This window comes from Camellia sinensis, chromosome 13 (genome assembly GCF_055761805.1).
Source record: "Camellia sinensis isolate YWXY chromosome 13, ASM5576180v1, whole genome shotgun sequence".
In the NCBI taxonomy this organism is placed as follows: domain Eukaryota; kingdom Viridiplantae; phylum Streptophyta; class Magnoliopsida; order Ericales; family Theaceae; genus Camellia; species Camellia sinensis.
In genome coordinates this window covers 76,686,821-76,704,003 of record NC_138973.1, presented here as the reverse complement: position 1 = coordinate 76,704,003, position 17,183 = coordinate 76,686,821, and the positions used below count along the sequence as shown (strand labels likewise).

The following is a 17,183-nucleotide window of genomic DNA, read 5'->3' as shown; positions in this document are numbered from 1 at the left end:
CTGCGGTCGCCTGTAAAAATACTGGAATGTGTGATTTTACGCTCGAGCGGATGCTCCTACGCTCGAGCGCATCTCAGTTTGTTCGCACGCAGTTTTGGTCAGTCCGCTCGAGCGGGCTGTGTTGAGCTCGAGCGGAGATCGCGGGACAGATTCTATAAATTCGCGTGTTGGGTCAGATTTTAGGATAACTTCTCCAGATCTTCTTTTTGGTTTATAGGGTTTATATCTGGGGATACTTTGGGAGTTTTCTTTGATGTTTTTATTGAGTATTCAACTCATGATCTAAAGAGAGTACATCAAAGGTTTGTTTGTTATACACAAAAGAGAGAGTTATTCTTCAGTTGTGGATTCTGAAGAATTCGAGCCTGAAGCTTTGGTGGAATCCGGAGTGGCTCATCAGAAAGACAATTCCGTGGTGAAGATGGGGTTGGAAGAGGCACATAGAGGTTGGTTCAATTAGGCGTTGTGGATTCGCTAGGTAATTGAGAGTATACCTGTGTAATTCCTTTAATTCTTCTTAGTGGATTGTCTTGTGGCTGTTGCCCGTGGTTTTTTGATCACAGTTGGAGGTGTCCAATTGTGGTTTTTTCCACGTTAAATCGTTGTGTCTCTTTATCTTGATTGTTTGATTGTTTGATTGGGATTGTTATATTCTGCTTAAAATTGATACATAATCACAAATCAACATCTAGGGGATTCCTAGATTTTTCACTAAGGTAGTGAAGCAATTGTCACTATCGGCTGTGAACTGTGATGATATGAATACACAAAAGAAATGAATAAATGCCGCGATAAATAACATTTTTTATTATTTAAACATCTTTCATTGAAAATAATTGATACTAAGAGACAGAAATTGAAAGTAGCTATACCATGTGCAGCATCTGATACCTACCAAACGCGTCATTCTCAGAACAAAGTAGTACTTTCCATTCCAAGAATTAATTCTTTTATTTCTATAACTGATGACAGCAATTTTCGAAGCTACTGCTCTTTTTTTTCTGTTCTTTTCTTTTTTTTTTTGTTTTTGCTTTTTCCTTATTCTCATTCTCTGTTACATCATACTATAGCTATCATATATCAAATTCAGTAGTAAATGGATAGTTTTTCCTCTTATTGAACCTCATACTTGAACTTGGCCATCTTAGAAAGCTCATCAACTGCTTCAACCAAGTGATCGAGCCGAGCAACAAACTCAATAAGCAATGAAGTAAAAGTAGCGAGCGACAATGCTGCAGTGCTCTCAAGTGCATTCATCCTCGGTATAATGTCTGCACTAAAACCCCCTTCTTCTTCAAAAGCATCCACTTCTCTAGACGGCCACGAATGTAGCCTCCTTGATTGCTTTCTCATCATCTCATGATAAGACTCTGTTGAAGCAGTATTGTTTTGGGTTGTTTGACTTGTGTTCTGATCAATGGCGGTGTTGTCAAGATCGTCTAGTTGGTTGGAGAGGTCGTCAAGTGTGGATGAGAGGGCATGAGGTAACTTAGGAATTGGCTTTGATGCGGTATTGGGTGATTCGAAATTGGTTGTTAGGAGATAGGAATGCAAGTCTATGGCATGTTGGAGTCGCTCTGTTGAGCTGTGAACCCTTTTGAGAAGAGAGGTTTTCAGGGTTCGTTTCATGTTACTTACATCTCTGCCTAGACTTCTGACTAGCTCTGCAGCCTGGCTTGTAGCGTCTCGGATTTCTGCTTCAAATGTGATTCTTAGATTGTAAGGGGCCTGAAGAAAACAGAAGGAAACATGTGTCAATTAAGATGTTTGTAATATTAATTCAAAACAAAAGAAGTACTTATTAATATGTAAGAAGGTACTTAATTAAATGACTTCCACTCAAGGTGGATATATTCAAGTACTTGTGCACTAGAAGTAGTAGTTGAGTAACTTTAGTTATTGTCGCTATTTCAGTTCCCTCTTCACTGGTTTCCGCTTGTTTGCTAAAGCTGGTTTTCAGAAACAAAGCTCATTGTCTATATATAGTCTCAATGTCTTTGAAGGCTAGGGTCATTGGTATGCCCTTTACCCATTAGGGTAATTCGTACTCAGAAAAATATTCAAAATAATGTTCAGAATTTGAAATGTGTAAATCAAATTCATTAATGTGACCCACACCAAACTACACTATAAATTCAAATTTGAACACTTCTTTGATATTTTTTTTCTGGGTACATAGCATTTCTATTTTAAATACAAAACGGGTATTTCTTTTTATTGTGCTCAAACAATTGTTAGCCAATTAAGTTTGTTGTGCTCACCATAGATGCTGTTACACCAAAGACAGGAGGTGTATCTGACAGTATATTAATGATGACGAAATAAGGGAAGTTTCTAAAAAAATTTGAGTCAATAAATAAGAGGTATTGCAGTGGCTTTCCTCAAGTAGTGTTTTTAACCTTACTTAGGTTGTGTTTGGATCATTGCGGATCTTCTAAAGTCCCTCATGTCTAACCCCCATTTAAAAGCCATACATAGTTTGCTTGCTTGTCTCAACTATTTCACCCATCTTGTTGCTTTCGCTTTCCAAATCTCTACCAGATCCATGATCCAAAACAAAGTCTTAAGGTGTGGCTATTTAGCTAGGAGGAACATGGAATACATGTAAAGCTTCCGAGTGAAATTCATAAGAATCTTTGTCTTTCTATTGATGAAAAAGCATTAATGAAGTGGAGGAGAGATGCTTTTGATCATAGAATAATCCAAAAGATTATCATCTTTAGCAAAGTTTTTTCCTTCTTTGGACCACAACACAACAATAATAAGAACTAATGCATAGCATAATTCCTCAACTGTTTGATTTGATTCTATTTGCACCTTTTGCTTTTTGTTTCCATTACCCTTTCTTCTAAACCATAAAAAAGTCTTACAACCTTTGTGACTTCAATTAATTCTTGGTATATTCTCAAGCTGTCCACATTAATTTGCATTTGCAATTGGGACTAGTGAATGGGTACTGATTCTATTAAGTGGACTGTGGATATCCAGCATATCATGATATGTCCATTCTAACCAGTATCAGTATCAATTGCAGAGTAACAATATCGGTTGTAATGTAACGGTTTCATGAGTATCGAACAATGCTGCCGAGAATCGGGTGTCGTAGTCTTAAATTTTTTAAAATCAACGGCAGCCTAAAAACAGAGAAAGGAAAAAATATAAAAATAAAAAATAAATAAAAAAAGATTTATAGGAGCTGAACCGACCGCATTGGTTGTCAATCAATTGTATCGGATGTGAATCAGCTATGAATTGATAAATATCGGGAATAGGCCAATGCATATGATTTTCAGTCCAACTGGTATACCAGAGTGTACTAGTGTTGGATTATTAAAATGACAAAAAAAATCTGATATGTATCAGCATTTTGGTGTATAATAAAAAACACAGAAATAAATAGCAGACCTGAATTTCAGAGTGAAGAACACCATGAAGTGCCATAACTTCGTATGCACAGTACCGAAGAACTGCGCCAACTTTGACATATTCTGGCCATGGATAGAAGAAGTGTCTGAATCTACCATGTGGGGGCTCCCATTTAGCTGAAAGAGCCTAGCAAAAAATAAAAATAAAAAACAAGATCATTGACAATGCTATTGCTTTTGATCACCTAAATTACTTTATTGTATGTAAAAAAATTGAAGTTAACTTAAATTTGATTAGTACCAAGGATTCTAGTTTTGCAGAGGAATTCAATGTGGATCGACATTTCCTGTAAGCAGGCTCGTCTGGAAACTCATCCATGACAGTCTTGGAGAACTCCGGATGATCAGATCCATCGTCTTCTAAATACTTCCTCACACATTCTGAAAATTACCCATTTGAATTTTTTTTAACATAAGGTTTGAAAAATAACCAAAATCTGATATTGAAATTTGTTTTGTTTACCTTCAAGTGAGTCAGCCACTGCATTAAAACTGCCAACTAGCTCCTTGTGTAATTGCTCACCGGCCCATATAGGAAAAATGAGTACATTCACTAAAACTGCAACAATCCCTCCGATGGCGATTGAGTAGAGCCGATTCAATGAAGTTCTAATAGGGCTCCCCATCCGATACCCAGAAACTATGATCAAACAGTAGGTAAAAAGTACGACCCGGAATCCATACTCATATGGCACGAGCGAAGGCCATAACTTCATGAATGATGTAACAGTCCCTGCAGCAGCAGATCATGTAAAACAAGATTGTTAATTAGCATATACCATTTTTATTTTATTTTATTTTTTAAATTTTGTGTTTTTTTGGAATAATTATAAATTGTAAATTAAGGTAACATACCGATCAGAAAGATACTGATTCCAATTATAATCGGTTCTGCAACTCGGCCAGTGTTTAACGCTAACTGAGCAACACCAATGGCTAAGATTCCTGCTAACAAGCTTCCAAGTGCGCGGTTGAATCCTCGGTTAAATGTGGCACCTTTGGAAATACATGAAGATTATTTACATTTTATTATATACTCCAAATTAATATGCATCATTTTTGTCTAACCAATTTAAGTAGTACACAAATAAACACTATATATAGATCCTATTGTTGAATGATTTTCAATATATGTATCTATCTATATGAACAAGTGTTAGTGACAGTTTTTGTGTAAATATCAGGATTGCATCTATGTGAATCCTATGCATGGTTAAGAATTTTTAGTTTGTACTTCATTATATAAATGGACATGAATAATGGGGTGCAAATTAAGGTTACAAGAATGGCCAATATGTATCGGGATTCAGACTTCTGATATAAATATTTATCAATATATCGATTGATATTGTTTGATATTAGTATGCATATATATGTTAGTGTATGATTAGCTTTAGCATGCTAGTGTATGATTATGTCTGTTAGTGTATAGCTTTAGCTTTATATCATGTTAGTGTATAGCTTTAGCTTTATATTTTATAATGTACAATGCATCACACTGTCAGTGGGCATCCAATGCTCAAATTCTCTATATAAAAGAGAGTGCATTCCCCTTGTAAGAATATTCAATACAACATTCAATACAACATTTCAATACACAATTCTTTCTCTTTCTTTATACATAAAACTAATATGGTATCAGAGCTAGGTTAACAACCTAGTCATTCTGCTTCACCGGCGGGCGGCAGTCTCGCCTTGGCCGCCCGCCGGACCTCTACACATACATTCACTCCGCTGCCGCAAATTATTTGATCTTCTTCTTCTTCTTTTTTCTGTGTCTACCTCTCTACAGTGGTGGTTGTTATGGAGCCAAATTCACCGGAGCTAGAGCTGGACAACCTGAGAGCAATCAAAATACTCGGAAAAGGCGCCATGGGCACTGTATTTCTTGTCCATGACCAGTCCCGTGCCCCCTCTGCCCTCTCCCCCTTCGCCCTCACAGTTGTCGGGAAATGCTCTCTCTACTCCAAGCTCGACGCTGACCGCCGTGCCCGCTGGGAGGTCTCCGTCCTGGCTCGCTTATCCAACCCGACCCACCCCTTCCTCCCCACCCTTCTCGGATCCTTCGTGACCCACCGGTTGTTGGGTTGGTCCGTCCCCTACTGCCCCGGCGGCGACCTCACTGTTCTCCGCTACCGTCAGACCGACCACGTCTTCTCTCCTTCAGTCATTCGGTTCTACCTCGCTGCGATCGCCTGCGCTCTCGAACACCTCCATAGCATGGGCATCGTGTACCGCGACCTCAAGCCCGAGAACGTTTTGATCCAACAGTCTGGTCACGTGACTCTCAGGGACTTCACCCTCTTCTCTCTCGGCTGTTTTGAGTGTTGCAAAATGTCAAGAGATCCACATACACACACAGACCCAGCAAGGGCTCCGACAAAGAGATGCACATGCATGAGGGGAGGCTGGCTCTCTCTTGGCACATCTACTCTCTCTCTCTCTCAATTTCTTTTACACTCTCCTGGCATCAAACCAAGGAGACCCACGGCTCTCTCTCCCTCTCGGCATCAACCTCTCTCTCTATCTCTCACAGAGCTTCATACACACACATCCATTCTTCTTTTATTTATTTAATCACGCCCACCGAGTTTGTTTCACTCTCATTATCACATCCATACACACCCGTATCATGTTGTCTTCCACTTTCTTTTATTTATCCTTTTAAGATACACCCTTATCATGTTGTTCCCAACTTTCTTTATTTTATATATATATATATATATATATATCTTTTTATTATATTATATTACTCCAACCCTCTCCACTTTCACACCACGCCGTCTGATCCCACTATACTCTTTTATTTATTTTATTTTATCTTCCTTCTTTCATACAAAAAAAACAAACAAACAAACAGATTCATCTCATCTCTCTCTCTCTCTCATCTTTCCACTTTCAAACCCACAATCCTTTTTTTTTAATCAACCCACTCCCTCACTATAATATATTATATTGTTATAGTATGATATATTATATTGGCCATTATATATCCAGCTGGTTTTGTAAGCAAAAAGTAAGCATTGGTCTGCGTGGATCAAGTGTCACGTGGGACCGATTAGCTAGCTGTTGATATTGTTTCTGCAGAAGTGATTCACGTGGGTTTTGGTGTCTTCCTGGGCCACGGTTTTGTTTAAAAACAAAAAAAAAAAACAAAAAAAAACCTTCTACCAAATTTTTTTTTTTTTTTTTTGAGCCGTTCTGCTCCACTTTCTCAATCCCTTTGTTTCAACCTCAAATCGGTTTCTATCTTCACACCTATTTGAGTTTGAGGAGGGGTTATACATATATCATGGTGAGCATGGCTACACAACATGCGAACCACTCAAGCTGGTGAGCATGGTTATACACCATGGGAACCACTCAAGCCACCTCATGGCGCACTCCCTAAGTCGCCCCCTTGGTGCACCACCACAATCTTTTACAACGGTCCGACATGATCCCGTAAACTGTCCCGACATTGATCCCGGTCAGCTTCTACATCGGTCCGGCATGACCCCGTAAACTGTCCCGACATTGATTCCGGTTAGCTTCTACATCGGTCCGACATGACCCCGTAAACTGTCCCGACAACGGTCCGGCATGACCCCATAAACTGTCCCGACATTGACTCCGGTCAGCTTCTACAACGGTCCGACATGACCCCGTAAACTGTCCCGACATTGATTCCGGTTAGCTCCTACAACAGTCTGACACAACCATACAGTGTCTTCACCAACGGTTCGACACGACCATACAGTGTCTTCTATCCTATTTTCCTGTTTTGTTACTCTCTCCAAACTCAAGTTGGCTAGTACCTATCCTCCTTGAGTTTGAGGGGGGCTGTTAGTGTATGATTAGCTTTAGCATGCTAGTGTATGATTATGTCTGTTAGTGTATAGCTTTAGCTTTATATCATGTTAGTGTATAGCTTTAGCTTTATATTTTATAATGTACAATGCATCACACTGTCAGTGGGCATCCAATGCTCAAATTCTCTCTATAAAAGAGAGTGCATTCCCCTTGTAAGAATATTCAATACAACATTTCAATACACAATTCTTTCTCTTTCTTTATACATAAAACTAATAATTATATGCATATATATGTGCATATATGTTTCCTATGCATGATCAAGAATCTTTGGCTTCTACTCCATTAAATACACATAGATGTGGATATGTTGGAAATCAAACTCAATTTGAGTTCAAAGAAGCACAGAAGAAGCTAGAAGATGAGAGAAGATTGAAGAAAAGCAGAAGAGCTACTAGAAATTTGAAGAAGGCTCCACACAGAACAAGCTAGAAAACGAGAGAATTGAGTTTGAGGAGAGATGTTGGAAATCAAACTCAATTTGAGTTCAAAGAAGAGCAGAAGATGAGAGAAGATTGAAAAGGAGCAGAGCTGCCAGAAATTTGAAGGAGGCTGTACACAGAAGAAGCCAGAAAATGAGAGAAGAAAGATGAATGTTGAAGAATGAAGAGGAAGCTTCATGGAAGAACCATGGTCAACGCCTTAGTAGTGAAGTAAAGAAGAAAATGTGTTTGATTGACTGTATCCAACTCATATTCAAAATTGAACCAAAGTCTATAAATAGATGTTGTGTTAGAATTGTAAAATTTATGAAAAGGTGTGAGATTCTCACCTTATGTGAAAATGAGACAAAGTGCGATTTCCTCTATATAAGAGAGAAATCATGGGAGAGTTTCTCTGTGTTGTATTGATTGTGAGATAGAATGGAAGAAATGTAATCTAGAGTGGAAGAAATGTAATCTAGAGTGAGAGATACAAAACCATCTCCAGTGTGGGAGATTGGATATTTAAGAGAGTTGAGAGTTTTGTGAGAAGCAGAAAGTTTGCTATGTTATTGTAATTTGGTTGTGTGATTAAATAAAAGTTTGTTAGTTCAATTTATTTCTCTCTTTGTGAATTACACCAAGTGATTTATACCCTTCTCCCACTCACAATAGAATAATGGGGTGCAAATTAGAGTTTTACCTATCGGGATACCTATTGAGATTTTTGGTTTGCAATATTTATTGATATAAGTGATAGTGTCTAATATTAGTATGCATATGTATGTGCATATATGTTTATATAGTGTGTAATAGTAATAACTCAATGTATATATTTGTTATATGTGTAATAAAATTCATGTACATACCAACAGTGTATTCAAACATAATGGCAACAGTGAGGATTGACCAGATGATATTGGTGCCGAACACTTGATAAGGTGCTTCAAACAGTATGAGCAAAGACACAAGAAGAACAGCAAGCCCAACTTTCAATGAAAACACTACTCTATTGCTATCTTCTTTGCAAAATTCCCAAACAGTCCAAATCCACCCTTTGCAGCTGGCGAAACCCAAGTCATCGGCACCGGATTTCTTCCCAGTTTCCACCATTTTGCCTTTGGTAATCGATCGAATGTTGATCTCAAAACTACCCTTTTTTCCATTCATTCTCGAATACTGAACTAATAGAATTAGTTTTTCTGAGTCTCGTTGCAGTCCTACTTTGGCCTAAGCCTCCCAATTAGATAGATTTGAGTGAAGAATGGTGTTTGAGCTTTGAGATGGAAATGAGAGAGCAAATGAGAGAGTGATTTTAAAGAGGAGAATGGTGTGCTAATTAAGTTGTTGGGTGCAACTAGGAGAAGAAAGTATGTCTAGTCATGATATGATACACAGGAAATAGAATATTACCAGCAATAATACAGAGAAAAGATGAAGCTATAAACTTGGATAGAAAGATGCTTAAAATCTCAATAATGTTGCATGGATGGAGAATTAGAATATAACAAACATTTCTTAGCTATGCACATGTTTTCCATCGCCACAATTTTTCCATGCAAATCTATTCCCCTTGTCGCCATAATAAAAATATTAATAGTAATAATAATAATTAATGCACTGGCGAAAGTCTTGTGTACTACTGAGTTGATGTCAAGAGTTGAGATTACAAACACGTAGCTATTTCTTATTACCAACATGTGTGCCATCTTTTTTCATGCATGCAAAAATAGACATAATTTGGTCCCTCATTTCAACCTAGACAAAACTTTCTCTCTCATGTTAAATACATTTGGTCGTTTTCCCTTAGGTAGGTATATATGTGTGTTTTTTCAAAAAAAAAAAAAATGTTAAAGTTCATAAGCTTGTTGTTCTCTCCTCTAATTTTGATCATGTCCCAAATTAATTGTTCCTCAAGATTAACGAGAGATAGAATAAGTCATTCATATAGAATTTGTAATCAAAACAATAGAGCGATGGCATTTTTATAATTAAATATCATTTAAATTGATATTTAACTTTAAAATAATAAGTCTCAATATTGTCATACCATTCTGTATATATATATATTTTTTGTTTATATATCATTATAGAATATAAGTTGGGCAGTGCCTTCAAATTTTCAACACTTATTTAAACTTTTTATTTTATTTATTTATTTATTTTGTTAATACATAACATTGCTGGTCTATTAATTACATTGCATGAATTGGTATAGCCTCAATATATAATTTAATTAATGAGTGATGATGCACAAGTTGTAGAAATCACTTAATGCACAAGTTGTAGAAATCACCAAGCTGAGGAATATATCTCATATTCTCATTTCATTCAACATTCCATCTTCTCTTCCTTCCTATGTTTACCTGTTTGATTTGATAATGTTTTATGTTTTTCCCCTCTAATCTATACCTTCCCAAGGAAATACCCACCCTTCAAGTATCTATCTATCTATTCCTCAAGTTTGTAGCAGTTTTACTCTTCTTCCACTTTCTTTTCTCTTTTTTCTGTCTGACTTAGGCTTAGTTTTGGAACTTATTCTATTATTCCTCTATGATTATCAGGAATTTTAGTATGTGAAGTGAATAATGCGATGCTATTAACAGATTGCAAATCTATATTAGCACCAGTTTGCTTGTGCAACATACCTTGCTTGTAGTTTGGTTGAAACAATTTGGTATTTAATATTAATCGGCTACTAACACAAAATATACACAAAAATAAATTAGATTTTATAGAACTTGGCAGTAAGGCCTCATTTGGGAATAAGATATTTTAGTAACTTTTTGATTTTTTGACTAAAATATGAGGTAAAAAAAATTAGTATGTTTGGAATGTCTTTTTGGTATAGGTTATAAACTTCAAGTCTTTTTAATAATTTTTTGACTTTTAAACTAAAAGTGTTGCATGTCAAACAAGGCATAAGACTCACTTTTATTTATATATATATAAATAAATATATTCTATCTCTGTTGTTATAACCAGCCTCTAAATTATTCATTTACGCACCATTTGTTTGGATACATATAGCTTTTATTTGCTCTTGAAACAATTAGAAATAAGTATGGAATTTTACTCAGAAAACTACTATACGGTATAAATTTAACTTTTAAATGGTGAAATATATTTAATAATGAATTTAAAACATAAATGGTGAAATATATTTAATAATGAATTTAAAACATAAATTGAGGGGTTGTTTGAGGAGTGACTTTTGATTTAATAGCTAAAAAGTCAAATGAAGTTATCACAGCATTTTTTTATTTTTTTATATGTCTTTTCATAAAAAATAAATCAAAATAGTTAATTCCCAAATGAGCTCTAAACTGAATTTTTGGAACAAACTTTTTTGGATAAAATAAAATACAAATACAACCTTAAAATTTGTTTAAAATACATATTGTCTCCTATGATTTGAAAAATTACAAATACCTCATTGTCAAATTTTTTTATTTAATAAAATTAATTGAAAAAAATTAAATTAATTAAAATAAATTTTGACATCATTAAAAATTATTAATTAACTTAATAATTCATTAATAAAAATAACAATTTATTATGAAATTAAAAATTTTAAAAAGCAGGATATAATTTTCAAAATTACAAAAATAATTTATATTTTAAACAAATCTCAGTAAGTGTCTTGTAATTTATCCAAACTTTTTAAGTAAAATTTTTAAATTTATAACATTGAATAATTCATATATTAGGTGGTAGAGATTGGGGAGGTGACAGAAGCTTATGACGGCAACAGCCACCAATTATAATGGGTAGGGCTTACCTTCAGGATGTGATCGGATCAGATGATATATTGAGCCTGTAGTGATTCAATAAGGGTCTCATTTCGATAATCTGAATCGTTTAATGTGTAGGATTTGTCAAGTACTATATGTTTGTAAAAATCACTTTGATCGGATATCGATAGTTATGTGATTAAATCAGATTTTTGTAAGCCATTTATTTTTTACCGTCTATTTTTTTCATACAAAACTGATTTGATCACATAACTATCGATATTCGATCAACGTGATTATTTATATATATATATATATAAAATATTTAACGAGTTTTACATATTAAACGGTTCGGATTATTGAAACAGGACCTGTGATGAACCTCCACAGGTCCAAAAGTACTCTCCAATCCGTAATTAAACTGGAGAGAAGTCATTCAAATTATAAATGGTGAGAGACACACACACACACATATATATATACTAGCGTTCACCCCGTGCTATGCACGGGATAAATATTTTTTGTCCATATATATTATATTCGTTTTTTTTTTAATCATTTTGTTTCTCTTATATAAAACTTTAGATTTAACTCACTTTTTAAAAAATTAAGTTTTTATTTTTTAGTAATTTTTTAACATTTTACGTAGTTTTTTAAAATTTTCTAGATATACCTAACCTAGATACACTTAAAAAATATAATACTTATATAATTTTTTAAAAAATTCACCAAATACCAAAAAAAAAAAATCAAAAATCAAAAAAAAGAAAATTCAATACATTTTCGTATTTTGTTGTATTCAATAAATCTTTTAAAGATTTTTGTACAAATTTTATATCTTTTAAGTATATCAAGATTAAGTGGATCTAAAAAATAAAAATAAAAATAAAAATATTTTAAAAATCACTAAAAATATAAAAATACGAATTGAAAACTCAAAAAACTGTTTTTGAAAACTCCAAACCAAAGAGAGTATTATTTGTAAATTTAAAAGTTGTGTAAAATTATAAAAAAAAAAATTATGAGTTTAATGCACAAATAACTTAATAGTTAATACCTGTTATGATTTTATAATATACATAAAATTAATCAATTTCTCCTTACTCCACCCAAAATAAATTTAGTTGTATTATGTGTAAAATTATTGATTTTATTTTCATAACATAAAATAAAAATAAAACTAACATGTATTGTTAATATAATGGTAAACTTGCATTATCTTATTGGTGGAACACTACAAATACCTATCAAAATATACTTTTAACCATCTTAAACTTTATTTTTTATTGAATTATTTATCCACTAAATCATAAACAAAATATAGTATTAAATTTAATAGATTCTTGCAATCTAAGAAATTAAAGAAGTAATGAAAATAATTAAATTTTAATCTTAAATTAAAAACTATAAAGAAAAACAAAAGAATTGAAATCATGTCTAATATGGTAGAATTTTCATTTCAAAACATAATATTTCCGATTTTTAAACCAAGTATGTACATATAAATTTTGGATTTTGTAAAACAAAATAAAACATGAAAGATTAAATTTTGATTAGAACAATCATAATACCATCCACAGTGGTACCGTTATAAACCATTTACTACCATATCTCAAAGTAAGACATGTCAAAAATAAAAAAAATAAAAAAAAAGAACAATACTGCAACCAAAAGAATTTATATGAACACAATTTAAATTACACTCTGCAAAAAATCGAATGTATATAAACACTATTTAAATTCCTAATGCAAATCAAACTCATACTTTTCTCAATAAATACAAAAATGTCTTTGTGCAAGTGTATTCAAGGTATTTCAATAATAAAAGTACGCCATTAATGAGAAGAAACAGAATGAATCTGCAGAATTAGGCTTGAAAGTTGTTTGAGTTGAAATTCTCTTAAAACTTGAAAAATTTGTGGTTTCAGAATCTGCAACTTCAACAGCCCATATGCATGTTATTCTAAGCTTGCAATTTTTGAACCGTAAGTGCAGCTGGATTTCTTAGGCTGATCTGCCTATGTCTGCACGTAAAGTTATGGGTAAATTACACTTGTTTTTTCTGCAATCTTTATAATAAAAATACAAAATCACAAATATTTGGAAAAAAAAATTATTAGAGCAAAAGAAAAAGAAAAACAGAGACATGGGGACTACAATTTTCAGAGCATAAGAAAGAGAGAAACAGGGACATGTTTGTTGCCCTCATAAACAATAGCCATGTGCACTTAATTAAGCTCTATGGAGTGAGGCAGAGGAGAGAGATTTGTGTTTATAGCAATGTTTTCAAAACTGGACCGGTGAGCGAACCGGAAAAGGGACCGGGTGGACGGGTCACCGATTCAATCATCGGGTCAAAGCGGTCGAACCGTGACATCATAATTAATATTATATAATTAAAAAATATAATTATAAATTATAAATAAATAAAAATATATATAAATAATCAAATAAAAATAAAAATTGTTGCATAGTATTTATTAATAATATTTAATAAAGTCATAATTGATAAAAAAAAAAAAGTCACTTATTTAAAAGAAATTAAAATTTTTAAGCATTCCCTCCAAATAAATTGATTGAATGCTAGATTTAATTTTGGAGAGAAATGAAATTTTCAACTCTCCCTCCAATCAATATGTTTCAAATAATTTGATTGAATCCCACATAGAATTTTGTAGGTTCTCTTTGAAAAATCTTTTCTTATAAATAAGAATAGACTTTCATAATCTTCTCAAGCTTTCAATGAGACTCTTCCTTATGAGAGGAGACTCATGAAATAAAAATTTTTTAGTCAAAATTTTGAAATATATTTATATATATATATATATATATATAAGAAAGAAAGAAAATAAAGAAAAAAAAAAATCAGTCTAACCCTCCTGACCCGGTCCAGGTCACCGGTTTTGCTGGTTCGACCATTGGGTCACTGGGTTTTCCCGATTTTGGCCCTACTTCGGGTTTAGGGGGTTGACCAGACCGAAACAAGGCCCGGTTCCCGATCCATTTGGTTCGACCGGCCGGTCTGGTCCGGGTTTGAAAACAATGTTGGAGATGAGAGACAGAGATATAGAACCGGAGAGAAGATTGGGTTATATATATCCTATTGAGTCTTCAATAAAAATTCAAAATTGGTGGAACAAACACTCCAGGAATATCCTCAATGACACAATATGCTACAAATTATTAGAACAAAAGAAAAAGAAAAATAGAGACATGGACATTATAATTTTCTGCAATCTTTGTAGTCAAAATACAAAATCTCAAATGCATGGAACAAAAAATAAATTATTAAAGCAAAAGAAAAAGAAAAACCGAGACTTGCATTCGATGGCAGACTGCTGACTGCTGGCGTTCACTGCTGATGAAGGAAGTTGATGAAGTACGTGTATTTGTAGTAGTGGATTGTTAGAAATAATGGTTTAAGGGGATATGGATAGATGGGTGGTTTTTTTTTTATATATCTATCTATTGTAAGATAGTGGGAGAGTGGGACTGAAAGTGTTTGAGCGTAGAAGAGATTTGTTTGAGGTGGGAGAGTAACAACTTTTTATGGATAGGTTTTGATTTTTTTTGTTGACAGCTTTTTATGGATAGGAGTTGTGGAAAGTGGAAGAGTGGGAGTGAAAGTCTTTGAGGGTAGGGAAGAAACGTAGGGTAGGAGAGAAAGGTGGAAGAGTATGAGTTTTTATTGTTATGAAAGTCTTTGAGAGGAAGGGAAAAGAGCTATAAACTCAAAAGAGAGTTGCCACGTATTTTTCAAATTTATAAGAATTTTAGAATGGTATTTTGAAAGCTTTTGGAACAACACTACATTCTATTATACATATAGTATAGATTTACTATCTATTACTTTCATAAAAGCATGAAAAACTTATTATATTTTTTATTTTTTTAAATATCAATTTTACTCTTTCAAATCTATTATACTTTTTAAAAGTAATGAATAGTTCTATATAAATCAATTATTTTTTTATTTTTTGAGTTGAACAGTCAAAAACTATATATATGCTTTCAAGAGTTCTATATAAATATAAACAAGCTGTCTCATTTTTATCAACAAAAAAAAAAACTCCCTATTTTTTATAGGATAATGTTTGAGAGCTCGAAAAATGTCCCCCCTAATCCCCCTAATGCCCAAAATGACGTCTGTACGGGGAGCAAATATTCCGGCAAGCCCGTACTCCTTTCTTCCGAGCTCCGTCGATGTCCAATCACCTGCGAGCAAGTAACGGTGAGCTACCCGGCGGTGTGTGGCCGGAAAAACCCTCCGATGATCAAGTTAGCACACACCTTAGGATGGATAGAGAGAAGGGAGAGAGTGTTTGAGTGTAAGAATTCCTTACAGAGATGTTCGTGTGTTGCGTATGGGGGGCGCAGACATGCTTATATACCTTCTGAGCCCCATATCCACTCCCAGTCATCTCCTGACACGTGGCTCTGCTATCCCATCTGTCAGCATAAACCATGCCATTCATCACCTAACCTCAACTGCCTGTCATCACAGCTGGAGCTCGGCAGCCGAGCTGCCCTATTCGTTGTTGTGCCATGCCGTGCTCCATACCCTAGCACTTCACTGGCCAAGACTGAGGAGGACCGGGCTAGGCGGCATCTCGGCAAAGCCTAGCCTGAGGTGCCTTCTGGGGTCGGCCTTTCTGCCGGTCAGACAACTTCCTCGGATGTCCGCGCCTTCCCGGGCGCCGGTCACTCGGCCTATCTGGCTTCGGCCATCCTCGGACCGAGCATCCTAGTCCGACCGAGCACTGCCTTGCCGAGCAGTTTCTGTCCGGTCCGGGGTGGCACACACAGCCCGAACTCTGCCCGGCCCAAGTTCTGGCAGCCCTTCTCTGGGCGAACAATCGATCATCTCGGCCCAATGCACTGCTGGGCTTTCAACCTGCTCGGTCGATATCTCGGCCCAACTCCAGATCACAAATCACCCTCTCAATTGCCCCTTAATTCCGTCCGCAAAAGCGTGACAGGGATTACTCACTTTGACCGAGATAACATTTCTCCGGTCTTCAAGACGCCGAACCTCGTCCGGGCTAGTTAACATAATTGCCTGCAAAACTTGCCCGGTTACATTCCCCGGCTAACATCTTTTCTCCAAAAGTAGCTCGGCTGGCTCTTCGCCTCTTCAACCTGTCGCTTCAGTCCTGACGTCGCCATAAATAGGGACACGTGGCGGGCTGCCATTGGTCATCGAGCAGCCCACCCGCCGTCTGTGTCAGAATTTGAATTTGGGCGGTCTCATGCTTACATATACACGACCCCCATCATTTCATTTCTTCCTACTGTTGCTTCCATTTCTGACGATTCTGAAGCTCAAGCCTTCTCCTCAAACTCGACTGCCATTCTTCGTGTTCGAGGGACACGACCCTGCCCTTCACTAGTAAGTCATTCCACCCTCATTTTGTTGCTATTTTCCTTCATATTGCACACATTAGGGCACAAAAGCGTAGTCCTTAGGGCATAGGCCATAGAAAACGTCTCAAACCTCCTACTGTTCTTGGTGTTCTTCGTCTTCCTGAAGAACACTGAAGAACTGGGGCGAACCGGTCGGTCTTATTTTGATCCAAAAAACCAATCAAACCGGGCAAACAACATGTTTGTCGCAACCCCGGCACAAACCGAGATACCAAAAGGACTTTGTCGCTCAACCGGGCTAACATCTGGTCTGCTTGGGCGACCGGGCTCCTTAGATAGAGTAGACAACCGAGGTGGTTTGGCACTCTTAAAGACCGAGCTAAAAT

At 35.5% G+C, this 17,183-nt stretch overlaps 1 protein-coding gene and 1 pseudogene across 1 annotated transcript; one reads left to right on the top strand and one right to left on the bottom strand.

Annotated features, from left to right (window-relative positions):
- Nucleotides 1–784: 784 nt before the first annotated feature.
- On the bottom strand, nucleotides 785–9,176 carry LOC114280099 (aluminum-activated malate transporter 9). Its single transcript, XM_028222437.2, has 6 exons — nucleotides 8,569–9,176; nucleotides 4,281–4,421; nucleotides 3,889–4,158; nucleotides 3,667–3,806; nucleotides 3,406–3,552; nucleotides 785–1,728 (listed from the first exon to the last, which is right to left on the bottom strand). The coding sequence occupies exons 1-6, from the start codon at nucleotides 8,867–8,869 to the stop codon at nucleotides 1,114–1,116; spliced, it is 1,614 nt and encodes a 537-aa protein (XP_028078238.2). The 5' UTR covers nucleotides 8,870–9,176; the 3' UTR covers nucleotides 785–1,113.
- LOC145806255 (serine/threonine-protein kinase UCNL pseudogene) lies at nucleotides 5,181–7,709 on the top strand (annotated as a pseudogene).
- Nucleotides 9,177–17,183: the final 8,007 nt, after the last annotated feature.